The sequence below is a fragment of the Lissotriton vulgaris genome, chromosome 7 (assembly GCF_964263255.1).
Source record: "Lissotriton vulgaris chromosome 7, aLisVul1.2, whole genome shotgun sequence".
Classification (NCBI taxonomy): domain Eukaryota; kingdom Metazoa; phylum Chordata; class Amphibia; order Caudata; family Salamandridae; genus Lissotriton; species Lissotriton vulgaris.
Window position 1 is genome coordinate 613,746,216 of NC_141695.1, and position 19,651 is coordinate 613,765,866.

Here is a 19,651-nt window from a genome sequence, read left to right on the forward strand (position 1 = left end):
TTGTCATCTTTAATGTAGAAGCCATATTATTGGTGTTGAGAATGTTAGCTATAAATAATGCTGTATTATTCCTGACCAGAGGAGTTATATGTTGTGTTAATATTTCTTTATCTTCAGGATCCATAGGTTGCCCTGCAGGTATGTTCATAAGACTTGTGCTTGTTATGAGTCTATAGGTGGCTCCTCATGTTTCTTTGTATTTTTTCTTAGAATTTTCTGCAAAGCCTTCATCGATTGCTTCCACACAGCTGGCGTTCTCAAGCCAGCACACCATACCACAGAACATTCCGCAGACTAGGCTGGGCCCTTCTGGACCTGGGACTCTCACCTGGACAATGCCAGAGTTCTCCGGACCTCCCCATTCGGCTGAGCCTTTCAACCGGAACATTGCGTCCAGCACAGATGCCAACAGAGGGGCTCACATCTCCATAAAGTCTCTGAATAAGGACCCTGCACCTAGTGCATCCTCCTACACGCTGCTGCATCCGCCTGGCACTTTGCAACCAGTACTACCAGTGACGGGGAGAAATGCAACTGCTGAAAGTTTAACAGACAGGTGAGTTACATTGAGAAGTCACAGACGGGCAGATGAGGCCTTAGTCATAAACCCTTGAGCCACCATCACTAGTGGCCCAGTAACAAGGTGTGGTAATACTGCACCCAGCCAGTATTATGATACTGCAAGCATTACTGCAGTATTTTCAGCAAGTTTTCCCAAATTTCTAACCATTTTCTAGTCATATTTCTAGTTGCTCTTTGCAGTTGGCTTCATAGTCACAAATACTTGTACACATGTAATCCTGTTTTGCTAAAAAAATAAAGTTTTTAACCGAAGCAGGATTACCCTTGGGGGGGTAATTAGCCCTATGTTAGGGGAATTGAAATGGTAAAGAAGGGAACAGGGCAATTTTCCATGTAGAATATATACATTGTCCATTTGGCAGTGACCCTCATACCGTATGTATGCATTGAATGCAACATGCAGTACAGCTAGTTATATCAGAGCATGCACATTCTAAGATGGTTTCATATGAAGAAAACATTAAGAAAATCGGGCACAGTACAACAAATAGTACCAACCTTGATTACACTGAAAATCAATCTTTCATTCTGTATTTTCCATGTCATGAAGAATGGAAGTTTCTGATTTTCTTTGTTCCCTTGAGATTCTACCCAATACTAATCTTCAGTTAAACTGAGGGAGGGGATTTTGTTTTTTTCCAGGTAGGCTACTAACAGACGGAAAAGTTACACACTCTAACTGGGTACACATTGAGACTCTTCGATCTTCTTTGTGTGTACCTAGTTCAAAGACTAAAGGTTATGATTTATACATCATTCTGCAGGTTCCTCTCCTTAAAAATATTCCAAAGGCATCAGACTGGTCCAGAAAAGCCAGTCCTCACCTGTAGTTCTTCAGTGCTGCCAAGTGGCACTATGCTACTCTAGCCATGACTGCTTAGCAGACATGAAGTAATCATTATGTAATAGGCACTAATATAATCACAGACATCTGTTCCTGTTTTTCCGTAGCTCATGAAGACGGCGCAGAGCTCTCTTGGTACTTCACAGACTCATTTTTTTCTCCACTTCAAAACAGCCAGGTCTGATGTTTGAGGGTTCAATCTTTGACATAGGTACACCAAGTAGAAGTCTTAATTGTATCCTCACAACATGTGTATGTGGTTTCTTCGATCAGACAGTGGTGCCACAACTTGCACTTCATGTTCCCCGCTGCACTGAAAGCAATCAGGGAGGCCAAGTTGTTCTTGGTCGAGGACTGACTGGACATGCAAAAGCAAACTCCCTCTCCTACGGAGAAATCTCCTGTGAGGTAATAATCTCCCAAACAGTCTTCCTACAAAAAGCACCATAGGATGGGAAATTCTCTTCTTCCTTGAGGAAACAGTCCTGGTCCCTGAACCATTCAGTGTCACTGTGCTGTTCCCCAACAACAAGCTCTTCTGCGTTCTCAGACCTGATTCCAAAGCTGCAGAAGATTCAGCTGGAATTTCTGACTCTGGCTACTGACACCTTGCTGGTCAAGCAACAGATTAAGTCCCGTCCATGCCCCCTCAAAGCCTCACCAACCACTCTCCCCCACCCCCTTTTAAGCAACCATCTTCTGGTGGCAGTAGGTGGATTTCCCATTTTTCCGCTATTTGCAAGTTGATCACAACAGACCTCTGCATCATCCAGTTGATGAACAAGGGCTGTGCCTTACCCTTCATTTCCACAGAGCTTCTACACTCTGCCAGGTCATGCGCTTTGGTTCATGCCTCAATTCTGGATGCATAGTTCCTTGCCCTGATGAACGAACATTGGGGCATAGAAGTGGTGCTACTTTAAGGAAGGGAAACAGGATTTTTCTCCCTTCTTGGTCCCCTAGAAAGATGGAGGCCAGAGTCCCATTCCAGATCTTGGCCTTCTAAACTTAGCACCTTGGATTTGTCCTGCTGAAGGAATGTCTCTGAACCATGTCCTGCTAGCCTTCAATAGCAGAGATTGGTTGCGGCCATGGACCTCCAGGAAGACATCCGTCAGTCTTCCAATTTTATTTACTTACAGGCAAAAATCCAATGGTTTGATGTTGATGTTTTGGCCCTTAGTGACACTCACATCGGGGCATATGTGCCATCTGTCTAAACACCTATAGGAAGTAAGCAAAAATGGTCCTAATTAGTAAAGTAAATTGTGGGAGATGAAGTAAAAAAGAGAGCAAGTCAATACTCACATACCCGAAGAATGAGCATGGAGTAGGAGGAATTAAATGCCACCTATAATACAGTATTCTGCAAGAGTGGACATGAATGTATTGCTAATTTATCTGCAGGTCCACTGGAATTATGCAATTTTGCAGCTGCGACAATTTCCGCGTAGTAATGAATTTGCCCCAATATCTATCATCTGCTGCATAATCTGCAGATTTTAACAAAAAAAATATTCTTACTTAGACAGATCAAAAGTTACCAAAATGTAGCAACGTGGAAGTCCCTGCACAAAAGTTGGCTGGGAACCCTTCTGTTCTTTATTGCTACATTTGAGTTTTAAATTGTTGCCTATGCTCAGGCATTAAGAAGTGTAATAAATGACATAATACTATCCCAAACATGTTCTGCGTTATGCTACATAAGTTGCCTTTTCTTGCCACATAATTTGATCCTCCCTGTCACTTAATTCCAATGGCATAACCATCTGTGTATATATTACATCGATCATAATATACTAATAGAGTAATTCCATACTCTCAAACCCAAAGAATACAAGTAGTAAAGAACTTGGTGCAACTGTCTGCTTCAGAGATTTTGGGTTCCTTTAATTCGTGTCTCTCTCATGTCCTGCATGTCTTGCACAGCAGGGCCTTTAGGTGGCTACAGTCCAGGGTTACCTGGCAGACCTGCTGACTTTCATGTATTTTCCTGATCCAGCTTTGGTTATTTAGGTTACCTTTAGTAGCACCATTTTGCTTTACCAGTTACCTTCCACTATGTTCATTGTTCCTCAGTTGGATTTGAGCTTTCCATTAACTTTCTTCATAACATCTCCTTTTGAGTCTATGCACAGCTGTCTAGTTTGACTTCTTACTTTGGAGACCACATTGTTAGTTGCTGTAACTTCTAGAGTATGATAGTTAGGGTGAGAGGATTTCAGGTCACTTTAGTTTTTTTCCCCTTCCAGACAAATGGTCCTGCAGGCTTGCCCAGCCTTTCTGCCCAAGGTAAACTCAGCCTCTTACCTTTTTTCAACTTTGCTTCCTCCCATTCATCCCACCAAAGAGGAGTAGAGACTGCATATACTTGATCCCAAGCATGGAGTCTCCTATTACATCGACCATACTCAACAGGTCAGAGTGGATGATTAGCTGTTTGTGGGCCTTGCTGCGTGAAGAAAGGCAGAGCAGTCACCAAACGCACCATTTTGTTTTGACCATCCATGCCTAAGATCTGCTTCATTAGCCAAGAAAAACCCTCCATAGAGCATTTGCCCCCACGGCTCTCCCAAAAGCCATTCCAGTGGTTAACATCTGCCGGGCAACCATGAGGTCAACCCTACACACCTTTGCTAAACATTATTGCCCCACAGCCCAATCATGCAGTGGCAAATACTTTGCCAAGGGTGCTCTGCATGACTTTATTTGTCAATTAGCCCTACTCATTCCCACATCCCAGGGGTATTGCTCTGGGACTCAGAATATTAATGGTATTTCTAAAGGTCAAACTTCTACAGGTATAGGTGTCCTAGTGCTGAACTGAGAATAACTGGAGAAAAATTGCTTTAGCCTGCTGTGATTAGAATAGATATGTTTTAAGTGACTTTCTGAAACTAAGGGTGTTGTCTCCGGGAAGGAGGGAGTGTAGGCCATCAATTGGTTGCTAAGATCTTAAAAGTACAGTCTTATATGATGGAATCCTTAATCTGGCAGAAGAGGATCAGAGTTTATATAGAAAATACTTGATCTGAAGATAGTTATGGCCAGGGCTATGAAATGGCCAAGGCAGATAGATGGAAACAAACCCCTTTGCTCAAAGAGAGCCAATGTTGCTGGAGCCTATGTCGGGGAAACATTGCACCCTTCAGTGCAAATCCAAAATATTACATGTAGCCCAGTGCTGAATCAGTTGAAGCCTGTGGAATAATGTCTTCATCAGACTGAGGTACAGGCATTACATTAATCTATTCTTGACAAAATAGTGGCCTGAGAGACACGTTTACAAGTTAAGTGACACTAGAGGGCTATTGATTTAATCATTTAATGAAACAAGAATAGGAGGACATTATTACCTTTCAAATCAAAAGTAAGCAATGATTCTAAGACTCTTTAACACAAGAATAGGGAGCTGGCCAGACCCCAGTTTTATGAGCCACCGCCTGTATGACCAAGCTTCTTTCGAATAGTCTAAGACCAGTACTATAATCTTGTCTGTTTTTCATTTTAAAGTGCTGTTGCTCATCCAATAAGTAACATTGGAGATGCGATTTTTAAGCTTCTCCTTAGAGTAGCTGGGTGGACCGCCCAGTCGGATGATAAGATGTTTTTCTTGCGCATAAGTCACAAAGGAGAAATCATATGACCTGATCAAGTGGGCCAAAGCAGCAACCTAAATAGAGTAGGTCTTAGAGAAGAACCCTGCTGAACCTCTTACTATACAAGTCTGGCTGCAGAGTTGTAGGAAGAGATGTTGCCTGCCTGTGTTCTGTCCTGTATGTAAGACCAATACCATCTCAAAGCTGAGTCCCGGACAACAATCTCATGTAATCTAATCCGCAAGAAAGATTCATCTGTCTGTGATAATTACTTATTTTCAGCAATTAATCAATGCTGTATTTGACAAGATCCCAAGGTCTGCAACAGGGTTAAGTTAACTTTAATACCAGAATTCATTTACATCCATGTCATTTGAATTCTTCATTTACCCACCTTTGCATTAATACTAGCCAAATATTTCATTTTGTTTAGAACCGCAATAGACATAGTGGGTACCAGAATTGTGTTTGAGATTGCACGGCCAATAGTTTTTATAATGGATACATACATCTACAGATTTAAAAAATGCAGACTTATCCAAGACTCTAGACTGGATCTGGAACCCTTAAAGCTCTCCCATATGGCTTTGCAGCAATACTGGAAATCATGTCAGATGACGTCACCAAAGACCTATAGCACCCACTGACGCGCGACAACATCAGTTCAATTTTTTCTGCACCTTCGATGTGGATTGTGAGCTCGCTCCCCTAGAGTTGAGTCCTCACAGAAAATGTTTTTAAAAATCATGCAAGTATATCTTCTCCCTAGCATTTGGAATGTGCTCCCTGCAGATACTATGATGGACAGATGCCCATCATTGACCTCCACTCTGTTGGTCTCTGGTGCCTTGGGTCGGTCCATGATTCACACTCCTGATTCCTGTCAGAAAATGCACCTGAAGGCTATCAAAGAACGTCAGGCAAAGTTCAGGAGTAAAAGCACAGCCGTGGTGGTTCCAGGGAACCATCTTTCCACTCTTCAGTACAAAGCGTAGGAAGAGCAAGAAACCTAAGAAGCACGGCAATGAAAACTAGCCTAGACTCCCTTGGAAACCTCATCCCGGAGCTTCTGCTTGTCCTTATGGAGCCGGATCATCCTCTTCAGAGTGTCCACCACCAGTGATTTCAGTGGATCTCCACCTGCTCCGTTACCGCCAGACTCTTCGGTGCCAGGTCCCTCATGCCCACAATAACCAATGTCAACACCATCCTATATAGAGTTCCCTACCCCAGGATTGGGCCGGCTGTGTTTTTCAAAGCTACTTATTCAATCTTCACCTAGTTTACAACGCCATTGGTCACGTCATCCGGTCCCAGGATTCTGTATGGCCTACAAATGTTTTATGCCATTGGCCCAGATGCTGTACAGCTCTGCTCTTCCAGGACTGATGTGGGCACCTCCTTCCTTCCTACCTGCATATCAAGCCAAATATTCCTGCATCATTGTTGGCTCCATCTCCCTTGGCGCAGATCCCTGAAGTTGTGACACAGAACAGATCATGAAGGGAGGTGCAGAGGTTCATAATTGGTTTTATGACATTTTTAGAACAAATTCTGATCTTATGAACCTGTATTCTCGAGGTGATGATGATGGAAGTGGCCCAGCTTTAGAATGTACTGGTCTGTTCTCAGCCAGTGGGCTGACTACTTCTCCAGCATGGATGTGGATTTTTTTAACAGGGCCACCAATGCTAGAAGTGATGTCCTTCCATGCTGTCGTAAAGAAGGCTGCTGAAGTCTTGGAGCAGCAGCTTCCAACAGAGGGGGCAAAGACCGGCATCCCCACTGAAGTCCTCCTCCATGCAGTACCATCTGCGGAACCCCTCTTGCTCTTCAATGAGGACTGGATAAACCTAGTTCTAACGGCTTGGAAGAAGCCCACTTCAGTCTCAGCTACAATAGCTGGTGTAATATCTGAACTTGAGTAGATAACCAGTATAATCACACATGGTTCTGGCTGAGTTCATACAACGTCTTTCAATCCTTTTGGTAGATTTCACACAACGTTCCTCATTCAAATACATTGCTTTTCATTAGTGACCAACACAAGACTCAATGTATGTTTGAAATTTGACAGAACCACGTGTGATTATACTGACCAATAAGATGGTAGGACAATATTACTGCCCATCCTTCACCCGAGAGCTTGGTTATCAAAGCATTTTGCTCCTCTGGTCAGTCGACTTATACCTTCCCAGTGCTTCTCCTCCCCACAATTACCTACGGCAGTGAAGCAATGTGGGGGAGAGATGCCAAGGTACTAGACGGCACGTTGGTCAAAGCATATAGGACCATGTTTTGACTCCCGCATTGCCCTTCACTGGCTCAAAGAAGACTGGAGGTCAGACTCTTACAACAATCCCTGGCCAGGCACGGATCTTACGTCATCTGCTGACATAAGATCAGACGCGCCACCTCAAAGACGCAAAGTCAACTGCTGTGGCACGAAATCCGCAAACACAACAGGTGATGGACCGAGTGTGGATCAATGTCACACACTCACCCCAGTCCAAAGATCTGGGCCCAAATCCATCGTTTTTTTGCACTCCACACCACCCCAGGTTAGACAATGGCGATATGCAAATCAGCTCTGACCCTGTGCCCCATGGGAACAGTCCAGTCCGAACTACAAAAGCCATGTCCTTCCCAGAACGGAATCAAGCATCCGAGGACCGGACCGGTTTCGAGGTAACACCTCTCATCAGCCCGGCTAGCTTGAATCCAGTGGTGTGGAGTGCCTGGGACCCACGTCTGGGCATCCCCAGCGCACCTAGGGCGGAATATGCAAACACAACAGGTGATGGACCGAGTGTGGATCAATGTCACACACTCACCCCAGTCCAAAGATCTGGGCCCAAATCCATCGTTTTTTTGCACTCCACACCACCCCGGGTTAGACAATGGCGATATGCAAATCAGCTCTGACCCTGTGCCCCATGGGAACAGTCCAGTCCGAATAACAAAAGCCATGTCCTTCCCATAACGGAATCAAGCATCCGAGGACTGGACCGGTTTCGAGGTAACACCTCTCATCAGCCCGGCTAGCTTGACTCCAGTGGTGTGGAGTGCCTGGGACCCACGTCTGGGCATCCCCAGCGCACCTAGGGCGGAATATGCAAACACAACAGGTGATGGACCGAGTGTGGATCAATGTCACACACTCACCCCAGTCCAAAGATCTGGGCCCAAATCCATCGTTTTTTTGCACTCCACACCACCCCGGGTTAGACAATGGCGATATGCAAATCAGCTCTGACCCTGTGCCCCATGGGAACAGTCCAGTCCGAACTACAAAAGCCATGTCCTTCCCAGAACGGAATCAAGCATCCGAGGACCGGACCGGTTTCGAGGTAACACCTCATCAGCCCGGCTAGCTTGACTCCAGTGGTGTGGAGTGCCTGGGACCCACGTCTGGGCATCCCCAGCGCACCTAGGGCGGAATATGCAAACACAACAGGTGATGGACCGAGTGTGGATCAATGTCACACACTCACCCCAGTCCAAAGATCTGGGCCCAAATCCATCGTTTTTTTGCAATCCACACCACCCCGGGTTAGACAATGGCGATATGCAAATCAGCTCTGACCCTGTGCCCCATGGGAACAGTCCAGTCCGAACTACAAAAGCCATGTCCTTCCCAGAATGGAATCAAGCATCCGAGGACCGGACCGGTTTCGAGGTAACACCTCTCATCAGCCCGGCTAGCTTGACTCCAGTGGTGTGGAGTGCCTGGGAAATCCAGCACAGGGAAATTTCCCAAGCGAGAAGCTACCTTCAGACATCTTTGGAAACTACCAGGCTCATGAAACTTTGGGATACACAACTCGGCCATCGAACTTTTAAAAAACTGGTCTGGAAATGCATAAAACAAATCTCTGTAGTGGACAAGGCAACTTTCTCAGTCCGATCTCATGCCTGGATTACCTTAAATTCCTATCAAACACTTTCACCACAAAAATTCTTTAATCTGGGTTATCCCAAAGATATAAAAATGTAATTCTTAAGGTATAGACTGGGTATCCTCCCGTGCACTCAGCATCTTCCACCACGGCTAAGGGCAACAACCCATAGCACGTGAAGGCTGTGCAATACTGAGCAAGGAGACCTCTTACATCTAATCTGCACATGCAAGGAACTGCATCAAGAACGGCTTCAGTTACTAAAAGTACCCTTCAAGCAGAAAAGCATTCGCATCAGGTGGCAATCTGTGTTGGCCTGCTTTAATCCTGGGAACATGCAACTGAACTGCAGATAGGTCAAATATCTTATGTTGGCGGAACAAAAAATGCCTAAAATGTTATAGTCCAACCGCAGCCTCAGAAGTAAGAAGTCTCCTGTGGTGCAATCGGCCCGAAAATTGGGAGTGGCTTCTCTCGAACATATCAAGGATGGAGCACTAGCACCTGTACCGAATAAATTTTGAGCAGGCTTTAACAATTGAACAATATGCACTATTTGGCACTTCACCATGTGCACACCTGCCATCTGTAAAGCATAGCGACCGCACTGCACTTTACCTTGCGAACCAACGATTCTCGCTATCGCCTGCACTGTCAACTTTTTTCTACTGTACAGTATTTCTTAGCATGTGTTTTATTGATTTTATTAGTGTATAATATTAATTCTACAACAACGTCTTTTTCAAAATGTTCAATGGTTTTTGGTAACTATGCAAAATAAAATTAAACTTGAAACTGTGCTTCCCTTGGACAGAGAATCCAAGAGGAGGAGGGTCGGGGGGGAGCTCTTTTCAGCAGGTAGCTTGGCTGAAAAGCACGATGCACTCAGCTTTGCGGGACATAGACCAGATGGTTGTGCATACCTTCCAGAAGTTATGAAGGCACACTTCCAAGAAGTGATCCAGAATGGGAAGAAAGTTTAACATCATATCATGAAGGTGGGACTGAAAGCTGCTGATTCAGTGGCTCGAGCAAGTAGTACGTCTTTCTCCATCCAAAAACACGCCTGGCTGTGCGCATCGAACTGTTCATGGGATTACATTTGCAGTCTCCAACCAGGGATTACCATCCACTTTAGCATTGTTTTGGCTCTTGACGTGGACTCTACTTCCTCCAGCGCCTGACCTACCAGCCGCAAAACCCGCTGGTCAAACAATATAGATGCAGAACTAGAGGTAAGCATCATAGGTCTACACAGCAATCTGCCTCCTCCCCTGTACCACCGGGCAACTAGGTTTTGGTCTTATCCTCAGCCCCATGAGGAGGCAGTGGAAGGGCAGCTGTCCTACTTTCTACTTCAGACCAGTGGATCCTTAAAATCATTTAAAGAGGTTACACCTCTCCCTTATTTCAGGCGACACACTCCATCCCACCCCTCCAGACCACCTCTCCATCCTTCAACAGAAACTGGCAGTACTCCTGAAGACAAGAGGTCTGGAGTTAGTGCCAGAGAAGGAGATGAGACAAGGATGCTACTCCCAGATGCTTCCTTGTTCCCAAGAAGGACGTCTGTTTGCGACTGATCCAGGACCTCAGTGAATTTAATTTCTTCCTCAAAAAAGGAGAACTTCTAGATACTGACCTTTATTCAGGTATTAGAGGTGGTTGCAACCCATTTTAGAAAGTCAGGCATTGCAATCTTTACATACCTAAATGACTGGCTAATCGGAGCTAGGTCACCCTGAGACGGTGTCGTGCTACCTGCAGTTGCCTGTCTCCGTGCAGTTTGACCTGGGCTTTTGAATCAGCCAGCCCAAATCTGACCTTGCGATATTTCCAGTTCATAGTGTCAAATATGGACACCATATTACTCCGTGACTTTCCTCCATGTCAGAGAATTGTAGACATCCAGGAAATAGTTCCTTCCTTCCAAAAGGGCTCAAGAGTCCCAGTCCCAAAGTTTCTCGGACTGTTAAGCCTGCTGGCTTACTGCTTTCTCCTAGTCACACGTGCACATTGGAACTTGAGGGCCTTGCAGTGGAGCCTCTGCAGGTAGTGGCTTCAATATGGGGGAGACCTGTCTGACTCCATTGTGTTTTTCCCCAGCACTGTAGCGGAAGTGGTTTGGTGATTAAACGATGCGAACCTACAGAGCAGTATGGCCTTTACTTTACTCAGACAACTGTAGGTTACAGTAGTGACTGATGCCTACACCTTAGGGAGGGACGCTTATCTGGACGATTTGGATATCATTGTCCTTTGTGCTTCAGAGGGACAGGTACTCAACATCAACCTGTTGGAAGTGCAAGTGATTCAGCTGGCGCTCAAGGCCTTCACCCCCCCATCCAAGGTTGGTCCATCCGGATCTTGACAGAAAACACAACAGTCATGTGGTATGTCAATAAGCAAGGGAGGAGAGCCTTGCCTCCTTTGCCTCGTAGCATTGGTACTTTGGTCTCTGGCTCACCTTCAAGGAATCAGGTGACTGCCAGTCACTTAGCGGGTCTCTGAATGTCTGAGACAACAGCCCCAACTGCCGTTCTCTCGCCAATCATAAGTGGCATCTTCTATCAGAGGGAGTCCAGGAAATCTCCTCCCAGTGAGGCAATCTTATGGTGGGCTTGTTTGCCTCCACTGGAAAACTGAATGCCAGTAGTGGTGCGCCCTCCAGTATTTGTTGATGGGGAGCCTTGAGGGATGCATTTCAGTTGAGGTGGAACGTTCAGCTGCACTGTGCCCCACTCCCCCCAGCTCTTGATTCCTCAAGTTTTGAAAAAGTTGCCAAGTCCGGTCCAAGTCCTTCTCGCTGCCCCAGATTGACCAAAAAGGATGTCATATGTAGACCTTCGGCGCTCCTTCACATGTCTCCTTTTCAAGCTGTCATTCACATTGACCCTTCTGACCTAATAGAAATGGTACTGCTCATCAGTCTCAGAGACATCCACCTTCAGGCATGGAGATTGAGCAGGGACATCTGAGCGCTTTCAGCTGCCATTTGAGGTGATAGACATGATCTTCTTGCCTTGTGGCACCTCCACTAAATCTGCTTATTCTGGGAGATGAGGTAACTTTGTTTCAGGCTAAGTTGTCTCAAGTTTTATAGTTTGCACTTTTTATTGCAGAGAGGCGATATGCCGTAAGTACAATAAAGGGTACTTTTCAGCACTGTTGGCACTCCTCTGTCTCCTATATAATCCTTTTCTGTGCGAATTCCTCATTCTGGTACGATTTTTGAAAGGATTTACTAAATTAACTTCCAACTTGTTTTGTTCTGCTCCATTGGGACCTTTATCTTGAACTAACGTTTTTAATGGAGACTCCATATGAACCTCTCTCCATAGTTTCCAGTTACAAATGCTAACTTTCAAATCTGTGTTTTTGGTGGCAGTCACTTGGGCCAGGCACAGCGGGTCAGTGACTTTCAGGCTTTGAGTTCCTGTTCACCATTCACTTCTTTTTTTTTTTTTCTCCCAAACAAATTGGTGTTGCGAACCAGGGATTTTCTTCTATCCAAATGTGGTGACTTTGACTTCTTTCCATCTGATTCAGTCCATTAATCTCCCAACCTTCTACCACCCACCCCCATGCGACTAGGGTAGAGGAGCAGTTGCATAGATTTGATCCCAGGTGGGCCGGACATCTACTCCTTTGACTGCACAAAGGACATCTGGCTGGATGACCAGATTTTTGTCAGGTACTTTGTTGCAAAGAACAGCATAGTGGTGCAAAAGGGAACTCTATCCAGATGTATCATATTGTTCTTGAAAACATGCTACACTTTGGCGAAGAAGGAATCTTTCCAAGGGATTAGAGCCAATTCCACCAGGGCCAAATTGACCACTTCTGCTGTTGCCAGAGGAGTCCCGATCACAGAGATCAGCAAGGCAGTTGTGTTGGCATCAACACACACTTTTGCTAAGCATTACTGCCTGGATTCCGAAGTATGTTTTGATGGCCACTTCACCTGATCCATTTAGCAGGATTTCCTCATTGAACCATCCATCAACACTCCTCCATGGAAGGGAACTGCTTTGGAATCTATTCTAAAGGTGAAGAATCAACAGCTAGAAGTAATCATCAGAAGTCTGGTGCCAAAGAGAATATTGAGAAGGTGAGGAATCCGAGATGAATGTCCTTTCTCTGCCACAGTAATTAGAAGGGATGCTGAGATCCTTCAGACTATGGAGATTAAACCAGACAGTCTTACTGAAGCTTTACAGACTGGCCAGGCACCAATTGAATCTCTTTTGCCCTTTAATGAAGCACTTACTGACACTGTTGGGCACTCCGGCTAAGCCACGATCTGACCACTCCAGTCAACTGAGCAGTCATCATAGACCTGTGCGAGGTGAACCACATTTTTTGACCCAGCATCCTACACCAGCAGAGACCTACCTCTACATCGATTTACTGGTGTAGGCGTTTCGCTTGGCGTTGAGGAACTTCCTGCCCAGACTGGTGCAGATTGTCACAGGCAATACCACTAACATGTGACATTGCAGCAAACGGTGGGCTCCAAAGTCCTGTGCGAGATCCACTACTCCTCTCAAGGTTGCTTCCCTTGTTGTGCAGAGAACATGCACTGTTCGCAGTTTTGCATGCTGGATTTGGCCAGAAATCAAGAGAGAGATTTTTAAATATATTTAGGTCAGGGTCCATAGCCTGTGCAATCTGCACCTCCATGCATGGACATTTAGTGGCATTACTGGAGTTCTTTTCATCTTCCTCCTACGGTTGTTAATGTCATCCTGGTGGCCAGGAGCTCTTCCTCGAAATCTGTATATGCAGGGTGCTGGAGCAGGTTTGCACCATAGTGTTGTATGCAGCAGTTAGACCAGTTGCAGCGGAAACTGTTGGATGTGGTGTTGGCTTTGTTCTGTGGCCCAGCGAGGCCCTGCTCTGGGTACTGTTAAAGGTTACCGGTTAGCTATTTCAGCCTTATTACGTTTGCTAAACCAAATGTTCATGTTAAAATCACCAGGGATGATGCATTTTATAAAGGGTTTCAGGGTATGTTACCACAAACGCCCTTTGTAATGCCACAATGGGACTTGAATTTAGTTCTCACCTTTATGCTGTGTGTACCCCTTTCGAACCAATTCAGTTGTTCATTCTACCTGCAATCATGTCTTCTGAAGATGGTTACACTGTTTCATGTCGTATAAACCATTCCTCTGCTGACCTTCTTTGCTCTGCCTCATCCCTCGAAAGAGGAAGAAAGATTCAATTGTATAGATCCAAAGGAACATCCGGTGGATGATCAGCTCTTTGTGGGGTTCTCTGGGGCAAAGAAGGATAGAGTGGTGCAGAAATGGACCATCTCTCTTAGGATAGTCCTCTGCATTCAGATCTGCTAGGCATTAGCTAATGAGCTACTTCCAGAATGCCTGCAGGCTCATTCAACCAGTGCCAAACGTGCTACCATTTCATTGGCATGCAGGGCGTCTGCCCTTTATATTTATAAGACCACTACTTGGGTATCGGTGCACATGTAAATGAAGTACTACTGCCTTGACAGTCGGGTATATGGAATTGGGCATTTTGTCGTTTCTAGCCGCCGGGACTTTAGTCTGAGCCATTCCACAGACCAACCACCTTGGAAAATATTGCTTTGAAATCTATTCACAAGGTGAGGAATCTGCAGTCAGAAGTATCCAATAAAAGAGCAAGTTACTTACCTTGGTCAGACTTTTTCTGGTGGATACCACATCTACACCCAGATTCTTCATTGCCCACTTTTTTGGTACGGGCAAGGCTGTCTTAAAAGAAAATCTAGAAATCTGCGCACTGGTTAATTCAGTCTGCTGACACATCTGAGGGTGCGGATGAGTTCCTAAAAGAAACTGACGTAAGTATGCATGGTTGGCTCTTATATGTGGCTCAATTCATCACTTTCAGAGCAGAATGGTGTTGACGCACAGTTGCCTGGCGCCACCTGCTGGTTTGCAGGAGCACTGCTTAGAATTTTACGATTCCAGTCTGGCATTTAAGGGACAATCACAAGGGGAGGAATCTGCAGATACAGTATCCACCATAAAAAGTGTTAACTGAAGGTTAGTAACTTGTGCATCAGTAATCGATCATGGTACCAGTCAAGATTATAACGTAGATTTGTGACAGTGTTTCCTTCCAAGGACAGAGTTTAATCAGTTTTATATTAGTGTTAGAATCTCATGAAAACCACAAATACATTTGCACATCAGATCAGTTCACTCTTGGTTCCATGATCTGTTGCACAACTATTGTCTCAAATGCAAGATTACATAAAAAGCTGCTTCAGTAGGGCTAGAAAATCAACAGTCACATAACATTGAGAGTAGGGAAGACAGATCGCTCTCATAGTAGTGCAAATGCAGGGCATTTTCTTCAAACAACCTAACCATCTCAACCTTTATTGATGGATGCCTTTCCATTAGGCTGAGCATATCATCTCGCGATCGAATTGCCCAAGAGTAATAGACAATGAAAGGGAGCTTGTTGGGACGGAATGTCCCTTGCATGGGGATGTACCTCTGCCTTAAGAGCATCACTACATGTAAAACTGTTATCCTGACTTTTATGTTGGCCCTGGTGTTTTACGTATCTATTGGGTATGGAGAGGCCAAGGGTTTTTCCTGGGTAATGCAAGGTTCGTAATCCATTCTGTGACCTGGAAGGTGCACCCAGTATGCCCATATATAGTGGGCACTGGATTTCTGTCAATGCCCTGGGTGTAGCACATGAAGCACGGGGGGCAGTGTATCACTTATCAGGAGTCATTCAGATCCCTTTCTCTGTGTCAATGAGAGGCAAGTCTGTAGGCCTCTCTCATGTAAAGTTCTGCTGTTATGATAAACCCAGATTCTTGCTCTGGCATTCCAGGTGCCTGTCTAGTGCATATGTGTGTGAAGTGAGTGTGTAGCTCTTTTGGTAGTAGGGCTCTGTGTTGTGAGAGTTTGAGTACTAAGACCAGTAGGAGTCATTGTGTTGTGTATTGCCTGTGTTCTTGACTGGTGGGCGGAGACCCAGACACTAAAGTGACCAAGGATGGAGACAGGTTTCCACATCCATAACACGTTACACTTATCATCAACATCATGCATCAATAGTGCACAATAAATATAGCCACTCGCACCATCATGAGCACAAATCTGGGATCCTTATTATTAGCTCACATGGTACTAGAACACCCTGTGCCCTCTCTAAGGAGCTAGTTAATAACGAGGGAGAAAGAGGCCCTGGCCTTGCAACATAAACAACATCTTCAGAGTCCTAGAAAATGTCTTCCTAAGGCGTACACGTGACAAAGAAGATTCACTGTTGTCCCCTTCTCGTTTGTGTTTGTTTCCACTTGATTCATTCTTAAAGCAATAAGACGATCTAAAGAGCCTTGTTTGATGTTTCTTGTAGCCCCTCTTTGTAATCTTCCATTCCCTCTCTCTGTTCTCTCCATCCCCATGCAGTTCTGGAGCTGGGAAGTCTCCCATGAGTATCCTCGATGACATCAGCACCATGTTTGATGATCTGACCGACCAGCTGAACGCCATGTTGGACTGAGGTGGACGGGGCCTGTTGGATCCACGGAATATCCCAGAGTAGAGCACATCCAGCCTGTGGAATGGAGTTGGTGTGTAGCTGCAAGAAGCCTGCAGACACACCATAGGAAACTATGCACTTTATTCAACTCCGCTTTTTCTAGACACCTTGCCCCTGGCCGGAACATACTTCTAACAGAGGATGATCTTGCTCTCCACTCCTAACCATGGATTGTCCCCACAACTCTGATGTGGAACATGAAAAGGAATTCCAGATATTTCTTCGTGGAGGGAGGTGGACTATTCCCTCCCACTTATCTGTACTCCTTGCAGCATGTTACTGCAACAATGACAATGGTTTATCCTTCTGGGATAAGATGGCCTGCTGAGGTGACTCAGTCTAGCAAAAACAGAAGGGACGCAATATGCAATTTTATGCCAGATGATGGCCCAACCCTCCTGGGACGATTATTTTTAATACAAGTCATAAAATTCCTGTAAATATGTGTAGTATTGTGTAAATATATGAATTTTCTTTATAACCTTGTTCTTACTCCCCGCATCCCCTAACATTTCTCCTCAAACCACAGACTCGGTGCAGACAAGCTCACAACTTTGCCTGTTTGCTGGAGGCATGCATCTGTTCGAGGCTATGTTCTTAAAGCTTTTCGAAGGCTTGGTATTATGTGTGTACATTGGTTGCTTAATTCTCCAACCCCATGTACTTATTGCTGACTCGGTTTCCTAAAGCGATGGGTGTATTATAGGAGCTCTGCATAAAGACTTTTTGATGGAAACGCTTTGGTAACTCCTTCCCCCAAGTCAATGTACGTTTGTTGTGCCCTCGAGTCTGTGGCGGAGACCTATTTTAAGAAAACAGATGGGGCGAAGTAAGGCATATGCTTCAAAAGCTATTTTTAAAACTGAAAAGAACAGCAAATCAGACTTTTTCGCAAAAATCAGACTGCAAAATGTTTTTTGTTTTTTTTACAGGCTTGGTTATCCTTGTGTGTTTTTTTTTTTACTTCACAATGTGCAAATCAATGTGTGCCTTGTTGTCAGCAATGTCAACCCTTCTGTGGATGTTCCAACAATTTATGTATTGAAAAGATATAGCGCAGCTGCACTTTATCAACTGAGGATCAAACACTATTTCTATGTGTGTGTGTGTGTGTATATGAATTCTTTTTGTTTCGAATTGACAGCATGTGATAATAGAAAAAAAAATGCTGATATTTGTCTTTGTGACCTGTATCTTTGGTTTGTGAAACAACATTTAAACCTGTAAATAGATATAAATAATATATTATATATGTACACAAAACTGTTCCAATGTATTTACGTAAAAGGGAACTAACAATTTTAAACACGCAGTTTCCTGTTTACTCTTTGAATCATTTCTTTTTGTTGATGTGTAATAATGTTTTACATTTTTTCTTTAATTTTGTTAAAAGTGGGTGTTTTGCTGTACACGTGTACAGCCTTTACTTTAGCCCCTAGATTTGGGTAGATAGCTCATGAAGTTGTGAGCTGTGCCTTGATGCCCGGTCCTTTGAGTATGACTATTTAGATATGACTCTGAGTGCATGGAGTGATGTCACAGCCTGAAGTAAAGTTCTTAGCCTAATCGAGAAATATGACAGTCTGATATGCAGTTCGTGGACTGTTGACACTGCCTGAGAGAGTTAGATTCTGGGAGTGATGCACGGTCTGGCATGACACCAACTTCCTGCAGTTGAAACCATGGCCTGATGAGATGTTTGATGATAGAACAACTTGTTCTCTCTGTGCCCAACAATAAGAATATATATAAATACACGAAGACAGGGTCAGCAAGTAAGACCTATATATATATATATATATAAAGAAGTGCTTCCATTGTTGACACCACACAGAGTAAAACAAATACATATTAACCTCATCGCTGCTTGAGATATTCCTCTGCTGTGCTGGACAGCAATAAAAACGGGTGTGGTCATGACGAGCTCAGCTCGTCATAAGCACACGAGCACTGTGCTGCATGACGAGCTCAGCTCGTCATGAGCATGGAAGGGTTAAACAGAGCCGTGAAAACAACAGCAAAGATTGGAGAAAACAATATGTTCGAGGCATATGAGCTGCAGATTACACACTGTGCATAGATGGCCACCTAGTGTTGGGCCCGGATGTTTGCAGTTTGTTTTTGTTGTAGAAAAGTCTTTGGCAGTCACAGGACAGGTGACTCCTCCTTTGGATCATACTGCGCATGGCCATCGGCTCCATCCCAAGATTGTTTTTTTCCGCCACCGGGCTCGAATGAGTTTCCAGCGCTCCGTGTTGGAACCAATTTCCTTCAACGCGCAATCCTCACCAGCTTCCAGAATTTAGTTTCGAACCCGTTTCCAGTTGACGCTACTCTTCAACATTGAAGATTTCGATTCCGGTCGTCGACGACGGCCTTCGGGCCTAACTAGGCCTCAACTCCAGCTCATGGAAAGGACGCCATTTAAAAAGTGTCCTCAATGTGGGTCGAAGTTTCCCCACACCGACCTTCATGAGGTGTGTAACCTTTGCCTCTCCCCGGAGCACGAAGCCAGAGACTGTTCTGTTTGTGCCTCCTTCCGCTCCAAGAGGACGATCTGGGACCGAAGAGCTAGGAGAACAATGGCTCGATCTTCAGCTCCAATTCCAGATGACATCTTCGCAGAGGGTGTCAACGTCCCAGAACAACATGGCGTCGACAGCAACTCCGAGGCAGAAGATTCTGAAGTCGAGGACATCACTCCAGCAGAGCGGGTCGTAAGTAAGACCGTCGACCCGACCCTTCCTCGACACAGTCAAAAAAGGCTCCGGTCACACCCTCGAGCAAGGGTGCACACCGAGACACTGCTTCTACTGCCCCACCTTCGGGCCCGGCTAAGAAGCTAGCTAAGCCTTCCGGCGACTCTGGCTCGAGTTGGCCTCCCCACGGTGCCGGCGCACACCTACCGGCACCGAAAAAGACAACATCACCTACCACGCCGGCATCGAAACAATCGGCGCCGAAGCATACTGCTATCCCTCGGCACCCAAACCCAGGTCGGAACCAAGCAAACATGCTTCGGATTCAAAAAGACCACCAGAACCGAAAAAACCATTGGAGCCGAAGAAGACTCCTGCTTCTCCTGTTAAAGACATTGCCAAAAAAACAAAAGAAGCTACTTCGGTGCCGAAACCTCCCTCCGCACCAAAAGA

The 19,651-nt window shown here is 45.1% G+C and overlaps 1 protein-coding gene across 2 annotated transcripts in view; it reads left to right on the forward strand.

The window, feature by feature from the left end:
- Positions 1–17,805, forward strand: part of CASKIN2 (CASK interacting protein 2) — a 263,177-nt gene extending 245,372 nt beyond the window's left edge. For both annotated transcript variants that reach the window (XM_086930758.1, XM_086930759.1), the window contains 2 exons: positions 211–556; positions 16,367–17,805. In XM_086930758.1, the coding sequence (XP_086786884.1) occupies positions 211–556; positions 16,367–16,460 (440 nt within the window). In that variant the 3' untranslated portion in view covers positions 16,461–17,805. The remainder of the gene's footprint in view (positions 1–210; positions 557–16,366) is intronic.
- Positions 17,806–19,651: the final 1,846 nt, after the last annotated feature.